Source organism: Scyliorhinus torazame, chromosome 28 (assembly GCF_047496885.1).
Source record: "Scyliorhinus torazame isolate Kashiwa2021f chromosome 28, sScyTor2.1, whole genome shotgun sequence".
NCBI classification, from domain to species: Eukaryota; Metazoa; Chordata; class Chondrichthyes; order Carcharhiniformes; family Scyliorhinidae; genus Scyliorhinus; species Scyliorhinus torazame.
In genome coordinates, this window is record NC_092734.1 from 9,941,137 (window position 1) to 9,967,225 (window position 26,089).

The 26,089-nt window shown below is 46.4% G+C and overlaps 1 protein-coding gene across 8 annotated transcripts in view; it reads left to right on the top strand.

Annotated features, from left to right (window-relative positions):
• Positions 1-26,089, top strand: part of cdh23 (cadherin-related 23) — an 815,609-nt gene that overhangs the window by 310,923 nt on the left and 478,597 nt on the right. For all 8 annotated transcript variants that reach the window (XM_072491426.1, XM_072491427.1, XM_072491428.1 and 5 more), the window contains 2 exons: positions 17,893-18,081; positions 23,058-23,207. In XM_072491426.1, coding sequence (XP_072347527.1) covers positions 17,893-18,081; positions 23,058-23,207 — 339 coding nt within the window. The remainder of the gene's footprint in view (positions 1-17,892; positions 18,082-23,057; positions 23,208-26,089) is intronic.

Below are 26,089 nucleotides of genomic sequence, written 5' to 3' on the forward strand. Positions count from 1 at the left end.
AGGTCCTTCTATCTTGAACTCAAGCGTGCAACACCTAAACAGGTTACAGAGTAGCTGCACCTAAACAGGTTATAGAGTAACTACGTCTAAACAGGTTACAGAGCAGCTACGTCTAAACGGGTTGCAGAGTAGCTACGTCTAAACGGGTTACAGAGTAGCTACGTCTAAACGGGTTACAGAGCAGCTACGTCTAAACAGGTTACAGAGCAGCTACGTCTAAACAGGTTACAGAGCAGCTACGTCTAAACAGGTTGCAGAGTAGCTACGTCTGAACAGGTTACAGAGCAGCTACGTCTAAACGGGTTACAGAGTAGCTACGTCTAAACGGGTTACAGAGCAGCTACGTCTAAACAGGTTACAGAGCAGCTACGTCTAAACAGGTTACAGAGCAGCTACGTCTAAACGGGTTACAGAGCAGCTACGTCTAAACGGGTTACAGAGTAGCTACGTCTAAACAGGTTACAGAGCAGCTACGTCTAAACGGGTTACAGAGTAGCTACGTCTAAACGGGTTACAGAGTAGCTACGTCTAAACAGGTTACAGAGCAGCTACGTCGAAACAGGTTACAGAGCAGCTACGTCTAAACAGGTTACAGAGCAGCTATGTCTAAACAGGTTACAGAGTAACTACGTCTAAACAGGTTACAGAGCAGCTACGTCTAAACGGGTTACAGAGTAGCTACGTCTAAACAGGTTACAGAGCAGCTACGTCTAAACAGGTTACAGAGTAGCTACGTCTGAACGGGTTACAGAGCAGCTACGTCTAAACAGGTTACAGAGTAGCTACGTCTGAACGGGTTACAGAGTAGCTACGTCTAAACGGGTTACAGAGTAGCTACGTCTAAACGGGTTACAGTGTAGCTACGTCTAAACAGGTTACAGAGTAGCTACGTCTAAACAGGTTACAGAGCAGCTACGTCTAAACAGGTTACAGAGCAGCTACGTCTAAACAGGTTACAGAGCAGCTACGTCTGAACGGGTTACAGAGCAGCTACGTCTAAACAGGTTACAGAGTAGCTACGTCTAAACGGGTTACAGAGTAGCTACGTCTAAACAGGTTACAGAGTAGCTACGTCTGAACGGGTTACAGAGCAGCTACGTCTAAACAGGTTACAGAGCAGCTACGTCTGAACGGGTTACAGAGTAGCTACGTCTAAACAGGTTACAGAGCAGCTACGTCTAAACGGGTTACAGAGTAGCTACGTCTAAACGGGTTACAGAGTAGCTACGTCTAAACAGGTTACAGAGCAGCTACGTCTAAACAGGTTACAGAGTAGCTACGTCTAAACAGGTTACAGAGCAGCTACGTCTGAACAGGTTACAGAGCAGCTACGTCTGAACGGGTTACAGAGTAGCTACGTCTGAACGGGTTACAGAGTAGCTACGTCTAAACGGGTTACAGAGTAGCTACGTCTAAACGGGTTACAGAGTAGCTACGTCTAAACGGGTTACAGAGCAGCTACGTCTAAACGGGTTACAGAGCAGCTACGTCTGAACAGGTTACAGAGCAGCTACGTCTGAACAGGTTACAGAGTAGCTACGTCTAAACAGGTTACAGAGCAGCTACGTCTGAACAGGTTACAGAGCAGCTACGTCTAAACAGGTTGCAGAGTAGCTACGTCTAAACGGGTTACAGAGCAGCTACGTCTAAACGGGTTACAGAGTAGCTACGTCTAAACAGGTTACAGAGCAGCTACGTCTGAACAGGTTACAGAGCAGCTACGTCTAAACAGGTTGCAGAGTAGCTACGTCTAAACGGGTTACAGAGTAGCTACGTCTAAACAGGTTACAGAGCAGCTACGTCTGAACAGGTTACAGAGCAGCTACGTCTAAACAGGTTGCAGAGTAGCTACGTCTAAACGGGTTACAGAGCAGCTACGTCTAAACGGGTTACAGAGTAGCTACGTCTAAACAGGTTACAGAGTAGCTACGTCTGAACAGGTTACAGAGCAGCTACGTCTGAACAGGTTACAGAGCAGCTACGTCTAAACAGGTTACAGAGTAGCTACGTCTGAACAGGTTACAGAGTAGCTACGTCTGAACAGGTTACAGAGCAGCTACGTCTGAACAGGTTACAGAGCAGCTACGTCTGAACAGGTTACAGAGCAGCTACGTCTGAACAGGTTACAGAGCAGCTACGTCTGAACAGGTTACAGAGTAGCTACGTCTGAACAGGTTACAGAGTAGCTACGTCTAAACAGGTTACAGAGCAGCTACGTCTGAACAGGTTACAGAGCAGCTACGTCTGAACAGGTTACAGAGTAGCTACGTCTGAACAGGTTACAGAGTAGCTACGTCTGAACAGGTTACAAAGCAAATACGTCTAAACGGGTTGCAGAGTAGCTACGTCTAAACGGGTTGCAGAGTAGCTACGTCTAAACGGGTTGCAGAGTAGCTACGTCTAAACGGGTTGCAGAGTAGCTACGTCTAAACGGGTTACAGAGTAGCTACGTTTAAACGGGTTGCAGAGCAGCTACGTCTAAATCGGTTACAGAGCAGCTACGTCTGAACAGGTTACAGAGCAGCTACGTCTGAACAGTTTTCAGAGTAGCTAAGTCTAAAAAGGTTACAGAGCAGCTACGTCTGAACAGGTTACAGAGCAGCTACGTCTGAACAGGTTACAGAGTAGCTACGTCTGAACAGGTTACAGAGTAGCTACGTCTGAACAGGTTACAAAGCAAATACGTCTAAACGGGTTGCAGAGTAGCTACGTCTAAACGGGTTGCAGAGTAGCTACGTCTAAACGGGTTGCAGAGTAGCTACGTCTAAACGGGTTACAGAGTAGCTACGTTTAAACGGGTTGCAGAGCAGCTACGTCTAAATCGGTTACAGAGCAGCTACGTCTGAACAGGTTACAGAGCAGCTACGTCTGAACAGTTTTCAGAGTAGCTAAGTCTAAAAAGGTTGCAGAGTAGCTACGTCTAAACAGTGTGTGTGTGGGGGGGGGGGTGGGAGAATCTACGGCTGGATCTTCCAGATTCAGTGTCATTGAGGAGATCCATCTTCCTGTCTCCAGAGTGTTCCTGTAGATCCATGTTTTTCAGCAGGTTCAACATGTTTCCTCAGGGGCAGGTCAGTGATGTTGGGCGCCTTTTGAATATTGCACACAGATATGATGGTGGGACGTACACCATCAAGCCCCTGGCCACGGACTATGGCGCTAACCGCCCGGGTGCATAATGGTTGTGAATGGAAGATATGGCATGATTTCCCATCAGCCTCCACAATAGAAACCGCCCGTTCCCGCCCCCGCCGTTGGACCGAGTCCTCGATGGGAGAATTCTGCCCTATATCTTTAACTATTTACATTCTACTGAATTCTAATTCCTAATCTCCCTCTCCATCCTCCATTCCCCCGCCCCCCCTTCCATGTCGCATTGCTGAGGGATTCAAACCCAGTCCTTTGGGAAAACATCTTGGAAACCTGCAACCTTTCTTCTGGTGTGAGAGCATCATTGACAGAAGAGGGCAATTCTTTATCAGCAAGAGCTGAGTGTGGGCTGGCACGATGACTGAACCACGAGTCAACAAAATCTTTCCAACGTAAGACCGATCCAAAGAAGACTGAGGAGATCTGACCTTTGGACTCTCTCTGGGACTGTCTGAGAAGAACAGAACTTGGGAGGCACTTGAGGAACTTGATGCTCCCTTGAAGGGCTTTGGGAAGAAGCTTCAGAAGAAGAATGATCTCCGCCTCTTGGGTAGACTGTGGGAATTGTACGGTCAGTGCTGAATCATCGATTGAAAAGGCATTGAAGATCTGAGATTTCAATGAACATCAACGAGGAAGGAAAAAATAACCAACCTCCTGTAAGACATCTGGAACAGAGGGAAAGTTGATTTCCTAATAATTCTTCAGGGGGACCATCTACTTTGTGTCGGTAGTGTTAAGAGAACCACACTTCTACCTGTGCAAGGTTACTCCACCTTGGGCAATGAAAAGAATTGCTAAAAACAAGTGACAAGTTATCCTCATTTTAGGTCATGGGAGAAATTTTGTCTGGACTTGAAGCTCTGGGACAGGACTCTATAGCTTCAGAAGTGCTGGAAATTCTCGCACAGCTTCTGTGCAGCTCTCCAGCTCTGAGAGGAAACTTTCAGCAGGGACTGATGGGTCCCAATTAACGTCCACCTGGGAAGGTAACAGTGTGACCCTCTATGGGCGCTAACTTCCTGACGTCACTCTAAATGGGAATGACACGTTGGCATGCCGGATCACCCAAGTTTGGCTGTGGCGCAGTGGTGTATTGCTTTGTCCGGATACCTCTTGTTTTTAGTGACAGTTTATGGAACACATTTTCACGTGTATCTTCTGAGGTGTTCTCCCAAAGGTCGGAAGCAATGAGGAGATGGCGGTTGACTTTTGTTATTCTGCTCGAGGGAATGGATGACCTCCTTGAACCAAATCAGGAAGAATGGCATCGGGGTAAAGATACCATGGATGTTGGTGTGGCCTTCCTGGACCCACACACACACACACACTCTGATATGTCTGCTTTGGTGAACCAATCGCCATGTTCGACAGCAATACTCTTATTGCCGGAGGAACACAGAGGAAAAAGCACTGACCTTTAATGCCACTTCCTCCCAACACTGTCTTGAATGGCACTTCCAGAGTTGCAGCTTGAAACGTGGCCTTTCTGCCCCTTGGCTTTGACGCAGCCCGTCCCCCCCCCCCCCCCCCTTGGTTGCAGTGACAGTTTTGTGATGATCAGCGGTTTTTAATAGCTGACGGCAATAGATGACCCACTTTTCAATTCCTCGTGCTTCACCTCCCGACAACATTCTCTGCCATCAAAAAGACCTGACCTTGAATTTAGGGTGACATTCAGTGTCATTGCTGGGGGTGCTGAGGGAAGTAATCCTGCTTCCATGACGATAGGCCCATGCCTGTCCGCCACTGATTCTGCCATGACAGAGTACCCATATTTAGTCACTCAAAGCAAAGATCAGGGTGATTGGTGTGTAAAATTGTAATGGCACCAAGATGCACTTAGACCCTTACAGAATTGCAACCATTTCATTCTTCTCAATGCTAAGAACTTAAGTGGGGAAAACTATCCTGCAGTGCAGAGCAAGGATGAGTTTGTTCAAACATAAATATAGCTTTCACCAGTGCAGGAGGCAATTTAGAACAGCGACTCACCGAGAATTCACAGCTCTGCCTTCAAAGACTAACATTAAAGCAAATTGCAGTGCAGGAGAAGTGGAAACCTGGTGCATTATGACCGTGTTATGTATGAGCGGTGAGTGCTTGATATTAAAATTAGAAGCCAAATGGAAAAAGAATGGCACCTCTCAGCCTTCACCTCAATGAAGACGAAACAAAATGGAAACGGGTAAAAAAGAAGCTGCACAAAAAACACCTGGATTCCCTGAAGTATTGACGGGATCATTTAAAAAAAATATATATATAAACCCACCGTTCTAACCTTTAAACCCCCCTCTGTTATTTTGCAGTGGCAGTTCCATCTCTTCAAAACCCAATTCCCCGTCTCCTTGCCATGATCCCTCGCCTCCAGTGGGGAGCTGTGCTGATGAGCGGCATTCTCCGAGCCAAGCTATACGCGAGTCAGGTGAACACTGCGCACCACGCAATCCCTTTGATTCGCATCCCTCGTCAAAACACTTGCCTTGACTTTGCATCCAAGGCATGTGAGAGGACATTCTTACACCCTTTAGTATGAAGACTGGAAAGGAATAATTTGATTAGGGATAGTCAACACGGTTTTGTGAAGGGTAGGTCGTGCCTCACAAACCTTATTGAGTTCTTTGAGAAGGTGACCAAACAGGTGGATGAGGGTAAAGCAGTTGATGTGGTGTATATGGATTTCAGTAAAGCGTTTGATAAGGTTCCCCACGGTAGGCTACTGCAGAAAATACGGAGGCATGGGATTCAGGGTAATTTAGCAGTTTGGATCAGAAATTGGCTAGCTGGAAGAAGACAAAGGGTGGTGGTTGAATGGAAATGTTCAGACTGGAGTCCAGTTACTAGTGGTGTACCACAAGGATCTGTTTTGGGGCCACTGCTGTTTGTCATTTTTATAGATGACCTGGAGGAGGGCGTAGAAGGATGGGTGAGTAAATTTGCAGATGACACTAAAGTCGGTGGAGTTGTGGACAGTGCGGACGGATGTTACAAGTTACAGAGGGACATAGATAAGCTGCAGCGCTGGGCTGAGAGGTGGCAAATGGAGTTTAATGCAGAAAAGTGTGAGGTGATTTATTTTGGAAGGAATAACAGGAAGACAGAGTACTGGGCTAATGGTAAGATTCTTGGCAGTGTGGATGAGCAGAGAGATCTCGGTGTCCATGTACGTAGATCCCTGAAAGTTGCCATCCAGGTTGAGAGGGTTGTTAAGAAGGCGTACGGTGTGTTAGCTTTTATTGGTAGAGGGATTGAGTTTCGGAGCCATGAGGTCATGTTGCAGCTGTACAAAACTCTGGTGCGGCCGGATTTGGAGTATTGCGTGCAATTCTGGTCGCCGCATTACAGGATGTGGAAGCATTGGAAAGGGTGCAAAGGAGATTTACCAGAATGTCGCCTGGTATGGAGGGAAGATCTTATGAGGAAAGGCTGAGGGACTTGAGGCTGTTTTCGTTAGAGAGAAGAAGGTTAAGAGGTGACTTAATTGAGGCATACAAGATGATCAGAGGATTGGATAGGGTGGACAGTGAGAGCCTTTTCCCTCGGGTGGTGATGTCTAGCATGAGGGGACATAGCTTTAAATTGAGGGGAGATAGATATAGGACAGATGTCAGAGGTAGGTTCTTTAGCGTCGAATGCCCTGCCTGCTACAGTGGTGGACTCGCCAACACTAAGGGCATTCAAATGGTCATTGGATAGACATATGGACGATAAGGGAATAGTGTAGATGGGCTTGAGAGTGGTTTCACAGGTCGGCGCAACATCGAGGGCCGAAGGGCCTGTACTGCGCTGTAATGTTCTATGTTCGAAGATGTTTTGGCTGATTCAGTTTGTTTAAACTCCCAAGATTATGTCCCTTTTGTTCTCGACTCCTCGCTCTTTACGAGACCCCTAACTCGCTCACTGAAAAGAGCGGTGCACGGGGCCATCCCTAGTTTTTGCACAGAATTTGTAAGACTTTAAAATTTGAAGAACTATTTAGCAATAAAATGAGAGAACCTGAAAATAACTGGAACCCGGCAGTACGCGAAAAGCGAGACCAGAATTGGATGAGAGATGCTTGGACCGAACTAAGCCTTCCTTGGGGAAATGTTTTGAACGTATTGTGATTTTTCATCCATTATGATATTAACACTGTTGTGATGTGCCTGTGAATAGTTTTGTACATAGTTAGTAATGCGACCTCCCACCAGCAGGTAGCGTCAGACGTGACGTGAGATACCCGCCAGTTGGTAGTAAGACGGACAGTCGCACATAGCGTCGCTCCAGAAGAGTTCACCAAACTCATTTAGTAACTTTGTCTGTATGGTAACCTGTTTGTTCTCTTTCCACCTGCTCATCAATAAATCGTCTTTCTAGTTAAGCAACTCAATGTTCTGTGTACATCATTGCAATGGTGGGATCACAGAACACAATAAGCACTATATTCCTTCCATGTGGGAAACTTTCATTTATATTGAGTCCTATCACACCCCTCGGAAACATCTCACAGACCTCGTGCAATGATATAGTTCTGTGCATTGTAACTGTGGGGTTTATGGATTTCATCCCCCCCCCCCCCCGCACCCACACAGACACACACATGCGCGCACACACTCAGACGAGCACAGGCACACAGACAGGCAGAGACACACACACGCGCGCGCACACGCAATTAGACAGACTTCTTATTAAATGTATGCCTGACCGGACTTCAGTCGGTGTGTAATGACATAACAAAATTCCAAGTGAAAGCTTGTCAAGCCTAATAAAGTTTGAGCTGTTTATGGAACCCTCCAGTCAATCATTTAGAACCTTTCAGTAGCACTGGGTCCACTATGTTAGAGCTGCCATAAGACAAGAAACACATCCTCAATTAGTCAGTCTGAGAGGCTCAATGCTCGTATTTTGAAGGAATTGAGCGGGGTAGGAATACTGCTCCCGGTATTGGAGCTTAATCTTAAAATTAGAGGTTGTCTATTTTGGAGAGGGCAGTGGAAATCTGGAACTATTCCCACAGAAAGCTGTGAAGATTGATAGGTTTTCATTCAGGTTGGAGAATGGACAAAGGCGGGTAAATGCCGATGGGGTACGAATGGGTAATTATCGATTACATAGTGAAACAAGCCCGGGATGCTGCCGGCAGAATATCTACCCTCTCTGGTAGTGAGATTGGAGGTGGAAAGAGCATTTAATGTGGTGGGCTCATGGCCTAAGCGAACACCGTCATCCTCCTCCGCTAGAATTAAGTTGTGGGCAGGGAAGGTTGACCTTTCAGTCACACTGCCGATTCAGGCCTTTCAGTGGCCAATTAGTGACCACTTTTTGGGCCTCATCCTGCTCCTGGTGGTATTAACCCTGCTGCAGAAGGACCCGTTGTTATGCGACATCCACGGCGGCTGAAGCTGTGGTGTCTGCTGTCAGCTCCCTTAGTGCCTAATGAAGGGATTTGACAGCCGGAAGTGGGAGGGGGGACCAGCTGAGAGCCATCCACTCACTGCCCTTGGTGCCAACCTTCCTGCACCCCTCGCCCTGCGAACTCCACCCTGCACAACCTCTCCCAACGTGACTTGCCTCTGGCCTGGATTGCCTTGGACTCTGGAGATGGTTGTTCCGGCTGCAGCCACCACCACCACTGTGGCGCTGGTGAGCGCGAGAGCTGCCAGCCTCTGATTGGCCAGCAGCTCTCGGTAGGCGGGACCTCTGCCCGGGGGGGGCCTTGATTCCAGGGAGTGACCCGGCGCTGGCCTTGCCACTGCCTGAGTGTCTCCTAGATCAGCAGGGCTTTCCTGAATAGAGACCGCCCGGATCTCTTGCCAGCCCAACAGCCACGGGCCTAACCCACAGAGTCCACAAGAAGACTCCATCCTGTGTGTCGTCCTCCTGTTTCTATCACCCCAGCAAAGTAACCCCAGCAAAGTACTACACAGCCCACCCAGGCTAATAAGAAAAGACATCAGCAAACTTAACATTCTGTGCACATGGACATCTCATTTACTATACAATCATCTCCGCTGCGAGTTTTCACAGCTGCACATCTTTCCATTAGCTTCACTTTTGTTTCAGCGCCGCATTTAGGCAATTGAATTGAGCTGGAGAACACCTCCTGTCGCCAATTACACCGGCAGATTATTTTCCCTGAAACGGTGATCTCGTTCAGCGTGGCAATCCTGCACTGCGCCCTGCCGCGGATTGTGGGCGGGAGTGCCCCGTACCCGCGGTGTATTTTCCGGCGGCATTGGCCTGCCTGATGCCGAGGGGAAGGACCGGCATATCCTGCCCTGTGGTCTTTCCCACACTGCGGGTTAAATGTTCGCTTTGCCCACCTTGCTGGCAGAATTTTGCTCCTTCTCACCGGGCAGGGAGGTGAAGGGAACTTCCATCCACTTTATCATGGCTTGGGGGTCAGAATAACCCCGGCACAAGCGTGGAAGCGGGTTGTTGCCCGGTTTTTAAACCTGCCAAATGGGGAAGAGAGGCGAGGAGGCGGGAATAGGAATTAAGAAAAAAAAAAAGCACGGGCCAAATAAAATGGTTTGAGAATTGTAACTGGGGGCATTGCTTTTTCTGTACAAACATTTCATAGAAATTGACAACATCCACATTGATAGCAGAATAATTAATCTTTTTTATTGTCACAAGTAGGCTTACATTAACACTGCAATGAAGTTACTGTGAAAAGCCCCTAGTCGCCACATTCCGGCGCCTGTTCGGCTATGCGGAGGGAGAATTCAGAATGCCCAAATTACCTAACAGCACATCTTTCAGGACTTGTGGGAGGAAACCGGAGCGCCCGGAGGAAACCCACGCAGTCACGGAGAAGTACTCCCTCAGGATCTCAAACCAAAAGGTCACGTTCTCAGATCGAAAGTAACTTGTGTTGCAGAGCAGAGGAGATCGCCTCAATGAAGGAACCAACTAATAAAATCACTTCACAGTTAAAATATTAATTCATTTAGCATTTTGCTAATTGGAATAACGGCCTGTTCAGGAGAATAAAGATTTAGAACTTTTATCGCCCCAGGTGACTTCCTTTAAAGTGCTGATTCTTTCACAGAGCCTGGGTAGGATCAGGAACACACTGCCTGAGAGTGTGCTGGACGCAGATCCCATTGAAACTTTCATAAGGGAGCAAGACGGTTATCTGAAAAGAAAAATGATGCAGGGTCAGATGGAGAAGGCAGGAGAATGGCATGAGTTGCTCAGTTGGAGAGCCTATTGTTATGAAGTGATGTGGTGGAACCGCTGTTTTTGTTGGCCAAGGACGTTTGTTTTTATGCGCAGCTCTGGAAAAAAGATATTTTTCTAAAAATTGTCAGTGAAAAATCTTACACTGGATATCAAAATATTGATGCTGGGGCTCTGGACATTAGGTTTTAGGTTGTCGACCTGATGGCATGAGATTTCTTTCTTAATTATCTCCCGAGGTCCCCTTTATTTTTTAAAATAAATTTAGAGTACTCAATTCATTTTTCCAATTAAGGGGCAATTTAGCGCGGCCAATCCATCTATCCTGCACATCTTTGGGTTGTGGGGGCGAAGCCCATGCAAACACGGGGAGAATGTGGTCAGCACAATTGCTTCACAGCTCCAGGGTCCCAGTTCGATTCCCGGCTGGGTCACTGTCTGTGCAGAGTCTGCACATCCTCCCCGTGTGTGCGTGGGTTTCCTCCGGGTGCTCCGGTTTCCTCCCACAGTCCAAAGATGTGCGGGTTAGGTGGATTGGCCATGATAAATTGCCCTTAGTGTCCAAGGTTGCCCTTAGTGTTGGTTGAGTGGGGTTACTGGGTTATGGGAATGGGGTGGTGTGGGCTTGGGTGTAGGGTCGATGGGCCGAATGGCCTCCTGCACTGTAAATTCTATTTTTTTTTTTTAATGTGCAAACTCCACACGGACAGTGACCCAGAGCTGGGATCGAACTTGGGACCTCGGTGCCATGAGGCAGCAATGCTAACCACTGAGCCACCATGCTGCCCTTCACCCTTTATTTTAACCTATTCATTTTAAACTGGTGAATATCTCTGTTAAATGAGTGTGCAATAGTGCTTCAGAGTAACATGTCAAGCATTAGTGTGCAAGTAATTGAAGAATCTAGTTTTGACGCATTTAATTCTATACTCTGTTGTGATGGTATATTTTCACTTTTTGACTGGTCACTCGTTCAAGTTGTGAACGAAACATCCATCTTCAACAATATTCTTCTTATATCTGTGCAGTATCCCTTTCTGCCCTTTTTTTAACGTGTAGATCGTAGAATAGAATCATAGAATCCCTAGACTGCAGGAGGAGACCATTTGGCCCATCGGGTCTGCACCGGCCCTTCCAAAAGTGCGCTTTATCTAGCCCCCCCCCCCCCCCCTCCCGGTCCCTATCCCTGCGCAACCTAATCTGCACGTTTTTGGACTGTGGGAGGAAACCGGAGCACCCGGAGGAAACCCACGCAGACACGGGGAGAACGGGCAGACTCCGCACAGACAGTGACCTGAGGCCAGAATTGAACCTGGGACCCTGGCGCTGTGAGGCAGCAATGCTAACGAACGTGCCCCTGTGCTGCCCTGCATGGAGTTCCCCCTGCTTCCCTCACCCCCTGCCCTGTTTACATTTCCGCCCCCGGCTTCCCTCGCCCCCGACTTCCCTCGCCCCCAGCACCTTTAATCCTGCTTACCGCTCTCAATCCCACTTCCACCAGTTGCTCATTGTGCATCTTGCCAAGACAGTGATCGGGACAATTGAGAAGATTGTATTCCCAAAACTGGTCTGATTAATTTCGCTACCACTGTTTCAACTTGTCTTCCAGGGGATTTCAATGAGAATTGGAATTCACTCTACTTCCTCATCCAAAACTTGACATCTTAACCTACTCACCAGACTGCAATGTTTGAACAGTTTTTAATAATTAAGGTTCTGGTTTTAAAACTTAAGCAGCAGGATTGTAGGGATCCCTCTCTCTCACGAACTGTGAATCGTGTTCGGCTGATCTGATTGGTCATTTTGGATTTAAGTTGATACATTTGAGACAGCACAGTCCTGGACTTGTAATGGTGTGTTCTGACTGCACATCCAGTCACTCTCTCCCTAAATCCTTTTTTTACATGCCAATCTCATGCTATCGTAACAACCTGAAACTGCTCACCTGTGCTGTTTCCATCTTTGAATAATACCAGGCTTGAGGAATTTCGGTGATGTGGACAAATGGGAGATGTTCCCCTTTGAGTAGAGAGGGAGATTTGAGAGACATGCTGTTATGATCCCAGCTGATGTTACTTCTGGGCAAGTCCGATCCCATGTGGAACCCAGATTGATGGATACTCACTTTTAATTTTTGTTTAGAATCATGGAGGAAAGCTACTGAACAGAGTCTCAGGAGTCTGCTCATCAATTTCTCACAACAGAATAAAACATTTATAAAACCAGGAAATAACTATGTTCTACTGCTCCTTCGCCCACAACTTTTACCTTCACAGGTTATATACAAATCTGAAAGGATAACACAAGTTACAAAATCTATCTTATACTGTAATGTTTACAGTAAGCGCACAGTCCATGTAAGCCAACAGGCAACCTGTGGTCAGACACACAATACTTCGAAGCCAGGTGACCGATGCCACCCAAACAGATGCTTATCAACTCCTCCAGGCACACCGTGAGCCACTGGGCTCACCGGCATTCCCTCTTTTATCTTGGGTTTCAAGTCTCCACTTGCGAGGAACTCACCTTGGACGTTCCTCCCAAACTACACTTTCACTTGGACATCCTTAACAATGATCCACCTCCAGGGTTTCAGCTTCTCCTTCTGGCGTTCCTCTCCCCAGGATTGCGCCTCACACATTCTCAGTAATGGGCCGTGCCAACAGAACACCACTGCTGCACTGGCCCACAGTAAGGAGTCAACCACCTTTGGCTGACTGCTTGGATGTTCTGACTTCTTGCAAGCCCATTTTGCTTCCAGCAGCTTACCCCCTTTAAACTTTAGTGCCTTTCTCTGCTCCTCATGCTTGTTTTCACCAAATAGGATCTTTTCCAGATTCCTGTTCTTTTCCTTTGACTTGAAGTAAAGGTCTTCTTGGGACCGTTCTCCTTTTCCTTTAGATCCCGCTCCCTGCAGTCTCCACTCCCAGTAAATCACTTGGTATCTCCCTTGAGATCAAGAACTCACTTGAACTCCACTGTTACTTTTAACTTTAGAGCAACTCGCCTAAGATTCTTAGACTGATTTTCCTGAGCAATCTGTTAGTATGTCCAGCTGGAGTGAGTTAAACTGTGCCCTTCGCCTTGACAGCAATGGTGGACAAGCAGCGGCCAGGGAACCACACACGATCCATCTGGGTTTCTGAGTGCAGCCTATGAGAAGTTTTGTTGACTGTTTCCCACACGCAGGGTTGCCATATTCCACTGGTTTCCATCCATGTAGTTATTTTCCTACCAGTATTACTGAAGTGATGCACATAAAGCGAGAGTGAGTGAAGTGAGGTGCGCGCTGATGGCTCATAACATTGACTGAGAGAGCCGTGTGTTCCCTCTGCTTCCCATCAAGCGTAAATATTTTGTTTTGGGCACTTGGAAGTTGATGACAGTTCCATTAATATATAAATGATTAAGCATCTATCACATGTTAGGAAATTCATTGCTATGAAATATTTGCCATGTATTAAATATATTCTACCTTATTCAAGAGTCATAGTTGGTGAACATGCCCAATTTCAATCTTGCGACTCAGTGACTAGCCTCAATTGCCCATCACTGCCTTCGGAGTATAATCACCAACTGAACCTCAAAACTGCTTTCGGTTCTCCTGCTAGGCAACAGCCCACTTTTTTTCTATTGCATTTGCTTTAACTTCCCACGGGAGTCGTAAAACCTCATTAAAAATGCAGGTATACAAACCGCTGCAGACCTGCTGCCCCCACTCTAATTAGACCCAGGTTTAATCTTTTCTAGCCCACAAATAAGTAATATAAATTCAGCATAAAATTAAAGCTGAAACTCTCCCACAAACACAACTTGCGTAAAATGTATCACTGTTTCCTAACGGTACTCAAAAGCATAAGCAGTTTTGAGAGGGGAAATGGGTTGAAACTGTTTCCATTCAGCGGAGTGGCAGCAAGTGGAAGATGCAGGTTTCAGATAATTTGCAACAAATGAATTGACGAGGAGGTGAAAATGACGAAGTGGAATCCCGCAGGGGCCTCAACTTGACTTGTACGAAGGGAGCAAAGGCATGGTGGCTGAATTTGCATGTGCCACAACAATATCTAGGAAAGTATGTTGTGAAGCGGACATAAGGTGGTTGCAGATGGATAAAGGTAGATTGAGTGAATGGGCAGATGGACTGTAATGCCGCCAAATGTGAAATTGTTCGCTTTGGCTTGAAGAAGAAAGAGGCAGCATCACGAGGTGCAGAGGGATCTGGGTGTTCTAGTGCACAACTCACAAATGAATATGCTGGCACAGAATGTAACCAGGAAGGCGAATGGAATGCTATCCTTTATTGCGAGAGGAATTGAACATAAAAGTAAGGTTGTTATACATCAGTTACACAGGACATTGGTGGAACCACATCTCCAATATTGTGTGCAGTTTTGATCTCCTTATTTAAGGAAGGGTGTAAATGACTTGGAGTTCAGAGGAGGTTTACTCGATTGATACCTGGAATGAGCTGGTTGCGAGGCTGGAGATTAGAAGAGTGAGGAGTGACTTGATTGAAGTATATAAGATCCTGAATGGTCATGACAAGATCAGGTTAAAGTCCAACAGGTTTGTTTCGAATCACTAGCTTTCGGAGCACTGCTCCTTCCTCGTCACCTGAGGAAGGAGCAGTGCTCCGAAAACTAGTGTTTGAAACAAACCTGTTGGACTTTAATCTGGTGTTGTAAGACTTCTTACTGTGCTCACCCCAGTCCAACGCCGGCATCTCCACATCATGGCATGACAAAACGGACAGGGGAAGGATGCTTCCTCTTGTGGGTGGGTCCAGATCTATGGGGCTTCTCTCATTTTGCATGTATGTAGTTCTATTTATGAAGCAAGTTATGATCTGGAAAACACCTGAAAGGCTGTCTGAATTTAGTTGGATAATTTAGAGAGTTATAGGGAGAGCAAGGAAGTTCTTGGATAGTTCTTTCAAGGAGCTGGCACAGATGATGGGCTGAATGCTATGATATTATAACTTCCTAACTACAGCAAATTGAACAAAGAAAAAGAGAGAGAAAAAATGACTTGCATTTATATGGCGCCTTTCATAACCACAGGACATCCCAAAGTACTTTAAACCAATGATGTATATTTCAAGTTCAGTCACTGTTGCAATGTAGAATTTGCACACTGCAAGATCCCACAAACAGCATAGAATCATAGAATTTACAGTGCAGACGGAGGCCATTTGGCCCATTGAGTCTGCACCGGTTCTTGGAACGAACACCCACCAAGCCCACACCTCCACCCCATCCCCGTAACCCAGTAACCCCACCTAACCTAAGGGCAATTTAGCATGACCAATCCACCTAACCCGCACATCTTTGGACTGTGGGAGGAAACCGTAGCACCCGGAGGAAACCCACGCAGACACGGGGAGAACGTGCAGACTCCGCACAGTCAGTGACCCAAGGCCGGGATCTAACCGAGGACCCTGGAGCTGTTCCCCGCTTTTCTTAGAAATAGTGGTCATAGATATTATCCATCGACCTGAGGGAGCAAATGGTTTAGCGTCTCATCCTCCGACACTGCAGCACCCTCTCAGTGCCGTTACTGGGCGTGTCAGATTTTGGTTTTGGGGTTCTAGTCTCCGGAGCAGAGGACATGAACTCACAACTTTCTGGTCCGTGTGTGAGAGTGCTATTGAGCATCAGCTGATGCCCAAGTGATTGAAAAAAATCCTAAAAACGTTAATTTCCTGAGTGCTAAAAATGGTGCTGCAGTTCAGTGTTGACGGGAGAAAACGAGCAGATGTAGGTTCCCGCAAAGCGCCAGTAAACATAAACAGGAACTTGACTCATTCGCTGGCTGTGAGGGAGAACAGAGTCCTTGTTATATGACGGGCAAGGCGATCGATTTATTTAAAAAAATAAAAAAAAAGTTTTACAGAAAACTGGATTGGACCATGAATCGCACTCCCCCAAGATACCAGTAAAATTCCTGAAGAGCGCCGCGAGGCAGCACGGTGGCACAGTGGTTAGCACCGCTGCCTCAAGGACCCGGGTCACTGTCCATGTGGAGTTTGCACATTCTCCCCCGTGTCTGCGTGGGTCTCACCCCCACAATCCAAAAAGATGCGCAGTGTAGGTGGATTGGCCACGCTAAATTGTCCCTTAATTGGGAATAAATGAATTGGGTAGTCTAAATTTATATTTAAAAAATAATTCCCAGAAAGCTACACAATAAAAATATCAGTTGACTCATTCCATCGCCACAACCCCAATAGTTGCTGTCTCTCCATTTACCCACATCTATGCTTGCTTGTTACTATTTTTGTGTCTACACTCCAGTCGCTAAATTAAACCTGAACTTGCAATAAAGTGTGCAATGAAGCATATGCTCCCCATAAAAAGTGCTGACTTTCTTTTTTGGATTTATGTTCAACTCCCAGGAATTCTTCTTTTTAATTAAAATCAATATGAGAACGGGTAGCCTGCTGCATACATATTTGTGAAATATGGATTTATGACTTGGACTGCATTTCTCATTGATTAGCGCCGCCTAACTGTTGGATAAGTATTAAAAAAGAATGCTTTGCACTTCAGCAAATGTTACTTGCCCATACCAAGAAAATGGAGTGTAATTGCTGCAAGCTGGCTTTTCGGATTTGCTACTGCTCTGTATTATGGATATATTTTGACAATAATTTGATTTGTCACAAATATGTTCTATTGTAATCCAGGTTGGCAGTGTGCCACTGTGTTGGTGGGGTATTGCAGATTGAGGCGCAGCCCTGTGAACGTGACTTTAGCCCAGTCTGTCCCTCCCATTGGGCTTTGAAGAGTCTTGATTATTAATCATAGAACCCCTACAGTGCCGAAGGGGGCCATTCGGCCCATCGAGTGTACACCGACCCTCTGAAAGAGCACCCCACCTGGGCCCGAACCCCACACTATCCCCGTAACTCCATCTAGGGCCAGTTTAGCATGGCCAATCCACCTGACCTGCGCATCTTTGGACTGTGGGAGGGAACCAGAGCACCCGGAGGAATCCCACACGGGGAGAAAGTTTTTTTTTTACAAGTTTGAAAAGCAAGGGTATTATCATCACGGAGAATCCACCTTGCATCCTGGCAAACGTTCCTCAATTCAGGCCATTCAGCCCCTCGAGCCTCTCCTGCCATGCTGTGCGAACAAGGTTGATTTGTCAACTAACGTCATGAACCTGCCGTTGTCCCATATCCTTAATACCTTCAAGCAGCAACATTTTATTAATCCCAAAGGTAAAGTTAGCCATTCATTTGACATCAATTGCCATTTGTGAAAGAGAGTTCTAGACTTCTACCTTTAGTCTGATTGTTTTCTTAATTTTGCCCCTGAAACAGTTGGGCTACAGTTTTTACACTGCGCCCCCCCCCCCCCCCCCACCCCCAACCAGCGAACATTGTCTTCTCACTCCACCTATCTGTTCCTCTTAATATCTTGCCCTTTGTTGCTGTCTGTGGGATCTTGCTGTGTATCAGTTGGTTGCCATGGTTGCCTTGGTAACAACAGCCGTGGCACTTTTATGTAAAAACCTTCCATGGCACGTGAATGCATTTTTAAACACATACATTATCTCGCCCACTCTGTACAGGGAACTGAACTGAATGAAGATCGGACCCCATCAAACGCTACAGTTTCCACAACCTTTAATGTACTAGTGATTGATGTCAACGACAATCCGCCTGAATTCAACCGTTCGGAGTACAGTGTCAGCATTACTGAACTGGCGCAGGTTGGCTTTGCACTGCCTCTTTTCATCCAAGTACAAGATAAAGATGACGTAAGTACCAATATCGGACTTTGCAAGAGCAACCTGATTTTTAAAACTGTCAGCTAGCTCCAGCCACGTAGCTGTGTTCCTCACTCAAAGTCTGGCCTTGTACATTGTAAGCTCAAGTCAGCTCTGCATCCATCACAATGGAGGAGTCAATATATGTGGACAATCTGCGCCAGTAATTGGAAGAACAGATGGACAGTTCATGAGATAGATATTGCACTTGTGTTTAAGGATCTGTGTCAATGGCAGTGTTGCGATGTGGGCGTAATATATCAAAATGTGTTGTGCACTGCTGGCTAATTTTCCACTCAGCGCAGCGATTGCCTCATTAAATGTCTCCGTTTCTCTCTGCCTCGTCATTCGCTCTCCTGTAAAACGCTCCTTAAAACCCGAGACCAAGCATTTCTCCACCAACCCTTGGGAAGAGCACCCTACCGAGGTACATGCCCCGACCCTGCCTCCGTAACCTAGTAACCGAGCCTAACCTTTTGGACACTAAGGGGCAACTTAGCGTGGCCAATCTACCCAACCTGCACACCTTTGGACTGTGGGAGGAAACCGGAGCACCCGGAAGAAACCCACGAAGACACGGGGAGAACGTGCAAACTCCACACAGACACCCGAGGCCTGAATTGAAACTTTGTCCCTGGCGCTGTGATACAGCAGTGCTAACCACTGTGCCACCGTGCTGCCCTAATATTTACTTATTGACATTACTTGTGACCGTCAATGTGCATTACTTTGTATCTAACGGAATTTGAGGAACCATTTGCACAAGTGCTGCTGGCATCTTTCCCAATGCCGTTGTGTCATGGTCATCTTCATCAGGAGGCAGGGATGCACATGATCAGGAAAGACTATTCTGCTCTACCTGCTTGCCCCGAGCTCCAGTGAAACCTGTCTCACTTATCCCTCTTGTCATTTTCATCAGGTACTGATTCAACTCCGATACAGTCAGCCTCTGCTGCCTTCCTTTCCACACACAGAAAACCCTCTGCAGAAAATCATTGTCTACCTTGACTCTTCACCCTCCCTCTTCCAAATCTGAAGCCATGGTTTTGTTTCTACACGATTGTGAAATTGTGCACAGTGGAACGATTTCACAATTTGAAGATTACGGTTGCAGTATGATTGTTGGGCTCCAATTATTTAAGATGACCTGCAGTTCAGAGATTGCAAATGTCAATGACAAAACTTTTATATGCGGTGAGGGATATAACTGGAGCGGGGTGGGGGGGGGGGGGGGGGCGGGGGGGGGGGGGGGGTGGTAAGTGGGATGCTGGGGTAAGAAATTATAAGACTTGAAGAGTTTGATAATAGAGTTCGAAAGTGTAGGAATTATGCAGCCGAATGACCTGGAGAAGATTACAGAGTGGAGCAAGTTTAGAGTGTGTACAGTAACCTCGAGGCAGGATACACTGCCCAACGGGAGTTTCATATCGGTCAAACTGTAAGGATAGCAGATTTTCTTCCCAGAAGGCATTGAGTGGATCAGCTGTCTTTTTACAACAATCCGGGTAGCTGCTTGTTCACCATGCTGACCCTAGCTTTTATTACAGATTTATGAATTAATTGAATTTAAATTCCACACACCTGGATCTCTTCGAGTCAGATTCAATTTGGTGTGGGGTACCCTGGCATGTAGATCGAAGAAGGGCGAAGACCAACGGCTCGACCCATCAAGCAGAGATGAGTTGAAAGCTTGTTGCGACTGATGATCTCGCGAGTATCGTCCTGGGTGGAGTTTGGGTGGCAGTTCAAAGCCAAACACCAGCAACAGAAAAATAGCAAAACTGTGATGGTTTTTTGTGTGTTGAAGCTTTACTTCAATCGATAACGTGAAGGATAAAGCACTTGCTGTGGTTATTGGATATTTAATTAGTTTTTAAAAGTGTCACTCGCAACAGAAAGGGAATGTTTGGTATTTTTCAGAATTCTCAGAAGTAAGATTTCATGACTAACTATTTCCCTCCATCTTCTCCTTTAGAGTTTCCCCCTATATTTTACACTGTCTCCATATTCTTCCTGCCAAAATGAATCACCTCACACTTCTCTGCGTTCAACGTCATCTGCCACTTGCCACTCTTTGATAGTTTACCGCGAAAGGTTGTCCAACCGCCAGACCCCCTTTCACCCACTTATTCTGCAGAGAAAGATCAAAATTTCTTCCGGGTTTTGAATCCGTTTAAATTTATCGATACGTTCATTGCAACCGCGAGCAGTTAGGCAGGTGTGCGATTTTTATTGGCGGGGATTTATTTCGATGGCTATGGTCTTATTGTGACAGGAGGAGCTAAACTAAGGCTGAACCTTTGAGACTTGCTTCAGCTCTGTCCCCCTGATCCTGTGGCCTCTCACCGTAACTGCTGTGGGATGTGTAGCTCCTGGGGACAGCCCGACCGCATGAAGCCCGAGACTCGATTTCTCCTCACCCTCGAGATGGCTTAGCATTTGGAAGGAATATTAGGTTAATGGGGCTAAAGAAATGAATTGCAGAATCAAAATTCCAGGATGGGGAACAGGGGAGAGTGGAGCTTGGCATGGGACCGCGTTATCGTGTAGATCAGAGAGATGATTCTGTGAGCAGAGGAGAATTATATCCCGATTCCCTGACCATACTTCCTCAGCTGTGGGCTGCTCCATTAAGAACAGACTTTGAGAAACCGGAGCAGGAATAGCCCATACGACCCCGACCAGGCATAATAATCTTTATTGTCACAAGTAGGCTAACATTAACACGGCAATGAAGTTACTGTGGAAAAAACCCTCGTCGCCACATTTCGGCACCTGTTTTGGTACGCGGAGGGAGAATTCAGAATGTCCAATTCACCTGACAGCACGTCTTTCGGGACTTGTGGGAGGAAACCGGAGCACCCAGAGCAAACCCACGCAGACACGGGAGAACATGCAGACTCCACACAGACTGTGACCCAAGCCGGGAATCGAACCCGGGTCCCTGGCGCTGTGGAGCAACAGTGCTAACCACTGTGCTGCCGTGCCGGCCGTACTGATCATCTACCTCCACGTTCCCACCCTGCCCCCATATCTGTTGATTCCCTTCAGTGACCAAAATCTTACTGATTTTGAAGGTGATTGAGAAACAGCCCTCTCGAGAATGCCAGAGATTCGCAACCCTTAGAGCGAAGACTTTTCTCGTTACCTTGGTCTGCAATGGCCGACCGCTTATCCTGAGACTATGGCCGGGATTTTCCGGATCTTCCCACCGGCTGAATCTTCCAACCCCGCCGATGGCGGGTTCCCTAGCGGGGCCACCAGTGAGCAACGCAAATGGTCATTGGCTTGAGGTGGGACCGGGAAATCCTGCCAGTGGCTCCCGGGGTGGGGGGAGCGGTGGGTGAGTGAAATCCCAGCCTTTGGTTCTTGTGTTCTAGATTCTCCGTCAGCACAACCAGTGCCTCCTCGTTAACCCTGTCCGGCTTTCCAAGATTGGTCTGTTGCTGGCTGATGCCCCACAGAGACGACCTGCGGTGCCTGCATTCATTGATGGCAGAAAGGTGTGGGGTATTGGGATATGCAATTGGAGAGCAGAATGAATAACTAAGCATTTGTAAAATGGAGGTTGGGGGGGGGATCGAGTGATGGAAAGGGCAGTAAATCAGTTGCAAGAGTCACCTAAGAGGATTACATTTTGCAGTCATGCAGAAGAATAATTCATTTCCACCCCCCTGCTCGCGCAACAACCCAGGAGATCCTACAGCTTGTGTGTTATTTAAACAAGCAGTGGTTTGAAATCTGTTGGAGGCTGGCTGGCGGTACTGAAATCATTCATGTGTTTTATTGATTTTTGTTTCACTTCCCTCTTTCATTTGGAAAGGATTGTTTCCCGCTCCTCTGATTCCACTTTCCGTTTCTTACAGTCTGCGAAATTCAGACAGACTTCTGTTGCTGCTCTTTTCATGGGATATGTGTGTGTGTGTTGTCAGGTGAGAGTACCTTGCCGAAATGGGTGTTTAAGAAATGTTTTAAGAAATGGGTGTTTATCAGTGATGTCAGAGTGCGAGTGGAGCTGGGCTGTCTGTCAGCTTTTTACTTTTGTTTTTGAGCAGGCTGTTCAAGAGTGAGTTTTTGGTTTTGTTTTCCGTGTTGGAGCTGAAGCCAGACAAAGCAGGTGTACTGTTGATCTCTCTGCCATGAAAAGACTATCTCTTGATCATTTGGTGAATTGAGAATTATAAATGTTCTCCGTAGTGAATGTAAACCTAATGTGCTTCTGTTAAAAGGAGTTTCTTTTGTCTTCTGGATGTTGTTTGGGAAGTTATTAAGGATTACTTAGTGTTGTAGTCTTTGGGGGTTGTATTTGAATTGATGGTTGCCAAGATGTTCACTGGATGTTTTAAAAGGTTAACTTGAGTTCATAGAATAAACATTGTTTTGCTTTAAAAAATACTTTTCCATTCCTGCTGTCCCACACCTGTAGAGTGGGCCATGTGCTCCCCATACCACAATCTAGTAAAAGTTGTGGGTCAGGTGAACTCCATGATACACTTTGGGGTTCTCTAAACCCTGGCCCATAACAGTGTGTACGTATGTGCGTGCATGTGTGTGTGATTTACAAACCCTACCCTGACGGCTAGCTTTCTCCCTGCTGTTGATGAAGTGGAAAGTCTCATTGATGATGAGCTACTCTGTAAGCTGGTCTGCCCAGGGCAAAGGGCCCCACTCACTACACACAGTCACACACAGACAGTTTAGCCATTAGCAGCACTCCATGCGTGAAATTGTACACCTTTACTTGATGGTTTTTACTAGATTCTGAAGAATTCTGATTATACGCTGTCAAGTTGTGCCATTATATTGCATACCTCTGACATCATTTCTGTCCCCCCCCCCCCCCCACTCTCCTTTTCTCACTGGCTGCCAGGCAGACGTTTGATTTGTGTTCGAGGTGCTAACTGTCCACCGTCCCTAACTGTTGCAACAAACATCCAGTTTATTTTCTCTTCTCTTTTCCTTTCCAGGCATCCAACAGCATGTTTGACATCCAGCTGGTGGGGAACAACTCGGACCATTTTACCATTTCGCCAACATCAGGCCAGGGAAAGATCGATATCCGAGTCCGAGTGGCTCTAACCTTGGATTATGAACACATTTCCCGCTATGAGTTTTCCGTAAGTTTTTTGATCAGCCCTCGTTTCAGGGGTGGCTTTTTCTTTTAAGAAACAAAATACACCCAGTTCTTGCAACAGATGAACGTGGGAACGCCATTTAATAATAATCTTTTATTGATGCAAGTATGAAATTACTGTGAAAAGCCCCTAGTCGCCACATTCCGGCGCCTGTTCGGATAAGCTGGTACGGGAATTGAACCCGCACTGCTGGCCTTATTGTTCTGCATTACAAACCAGCTGTCTAGCCCACTGAGCTAAACCAGCTATATATTTAGCCCCTCGGGTCCGTTCTGCCATTGAATGGTTTACCTGTGGTCGTAAACTCTAGCTGGAGGTCATTTTCTCCTCTATCATAGGGTTGCCAACTCTCCCGGATTGTCCTGGAGTTAATGGGAATGAAGATTAATCTCCAAAACATCACCACAAGCAACACGTGAAAAAGATTAATGAGCATTCAAAGAAATCGTGGGTTTTCTCTTGTCATTGTGTTTCAGTGCTTTTTATTTATTAGTCGGTGAAAATATTACTTCATTGAAGTAAATGCTGGAAATATTCAGCATGTCAGGTGGAGCTGTGGAGAGAGTTAGCGTTTCAGCTCAATGGCCTTGCATTAGAACTGAAAAAGGTTAAGAGGTGGAATAGATAATGGGGAAAGTCTCTGATTGGGTGAAAAACAGGGGAGACTGAATAAGAGAAGAATTAATTGAACAAGGGAATGGTGATGGGGTATTGATGAGAAATCCTTTGGTCCTTGGCCCACCCATCCCCTGCTCAAAACCCATGGTGTTTCTGACTTTTCATAGTTCTAATGATATGTCATTGACCTGAAACGTCAACTCGAGAAGCAAAGAGAGAGTATTCAAGAAGCTGTAGACCATTAGGGCTATGTTGGTGTCACTGGGCAAGAGTGCAGTGAGCCCATGCTGAAGCTGAGGTGCCTAAAATTGTCAGGTACTTAAAGAAAATTGATAATTCCCGAACCTTGGGAAAAGGAGGAGCACTGAGGAGAATCAAGTGAATTCCTGAGAGCTGTACCACACCTTGGTTTGCTCCTTGAAGGAGTGAAGGAACTCTTTTGATCCAGGAAAATATAGGGACGTGTACTATTGAGATGTGTGGCTTAAGAAAAAAGTGTTTATGAACTTGTATTAATAATACTTGTTTTAAATCATGTACAGGGAATGATTTTGTTTAAAACATGAATTTTCATAGAATTTACAGTGCAGAAGGAGACCATTCAGCCCATCGGGTCTGCACCGGCTCTTGGAAAGACCCACGTACACACCCCCATCCAATCCCCGTAACCCCACCCAACCCAGACCAACCTTTTTGGACACTAAGGACAATTTAGCATGGCCAATCCACCTAACCTGCACATCTTTGGACTATGGGAGGAAACCGGAGCACCCGGAGGAAACCCATGCAGACACTGGGAGAAAGTGCAAACTGCACACAGACAGTGACCCAAGCCGGGAATCGATCCTGGGACCCTGGAGCTGTGAAGCAACTGTGTTAACCACTGTGCTACCGTACCCCCCCCCTAACTTTGTGGCATGATTCTTTTAGTTAATAACTGGGAGTTAGAATTCCGTATTTTAAAAAGTTACTTATTTCACTCAATGTTATTTCAATGTTTAAACTGGTTGGATATTCTCTCAACTGATCTTAACACTCCTATATACTTGAGAAATTTGGAAATCCTACATCAGGCATCTCAAAGCACTGGAGAAAGCATCTGTGGTGCCTTTACAACATCCTCCAAATCCAGTGGTCAGAAAGGTGGACCAACATCAGCATCCTCTCCCAAGATGACATGTCCAGCATCGAGGTGCTAATCACTCAAAATGAGTTCCACTGAGTGAGACATGTTGCCCGTATGCCTGACAGCAGACTCTCAGGGCAACTGCTTTACTCTGAACCCAGTTGTAGCAGGAGACATCCAGGAGGACAGCGGAAAAGATTTAGGGATGTCCTCAAATCATCGCTGAAGAGGTCCAACATCCCATTGACTCGCGGGAGGCCCTGGCATGTGACCAACCAATATGAAGAAGGTTCATTCAGGCAGGTACCGAACATTGGGTGGCACGGTGGTGCAATGGTTAGCACTGTTGCATCACGCCGCCGAGGACCCGGGTTCGATCCCAGTGCCAAGGTCCCAGGTTCGATCGCGACTCCGGGTCCCTGTCCGTGTGGAGTTTGCACATTCTCCCCGTGTATGTGTGGGTTTCACCCCCACAACCCAAAGATGAGCAGGGTAGGTGGATTGGCCACGCTAAATTGCCCCTTAACTGGAAAAAAAAATAAGAATGAGGTACTCTAAATTAATTTTTTCTTAAAAAGGAAGGTACCTAACACATCGAAGACTTGGTGCAGAGGCAAATGTGAGTCATCAGAGAGACTGCACCTATTCCAGACAACACTACCCATCCCTTCAAGCACTGTCTGCAGATCACACACACCCATCGGAATAGAAGCAAATTGTCCCCTATCCCAAGGGGATGCCCGAGAGGAAGAATTTATTCAAGAAACACATTTGTGGCCCAAAGGCTGAATTGCAGTGAAACTTGCATCAAGTATTTCCTTTTTAGGCTAATTAATCAGGTTTAAAAACCTGCAAATGTGTACCAATCATATAGAACTGAACTGGACAAATTTAGCAGATCATGGGGAAGTGCAGAAGGGGGCAAAGTTGGGTTAGAATTATACTAAAATTAAAAGCCAATACATCATTGCTGCGTTACAGGTGCTGAAGTACATGTAAATTGCATTATTTAAATACTTAATTGGGAATATGAAACATGTAACGAATTGGGTTATATCTGTACCTTTCCATCCAATATCTTAACGGGGTTGAGTTTAGTTGAACTCCTGAGTTGTCTTGA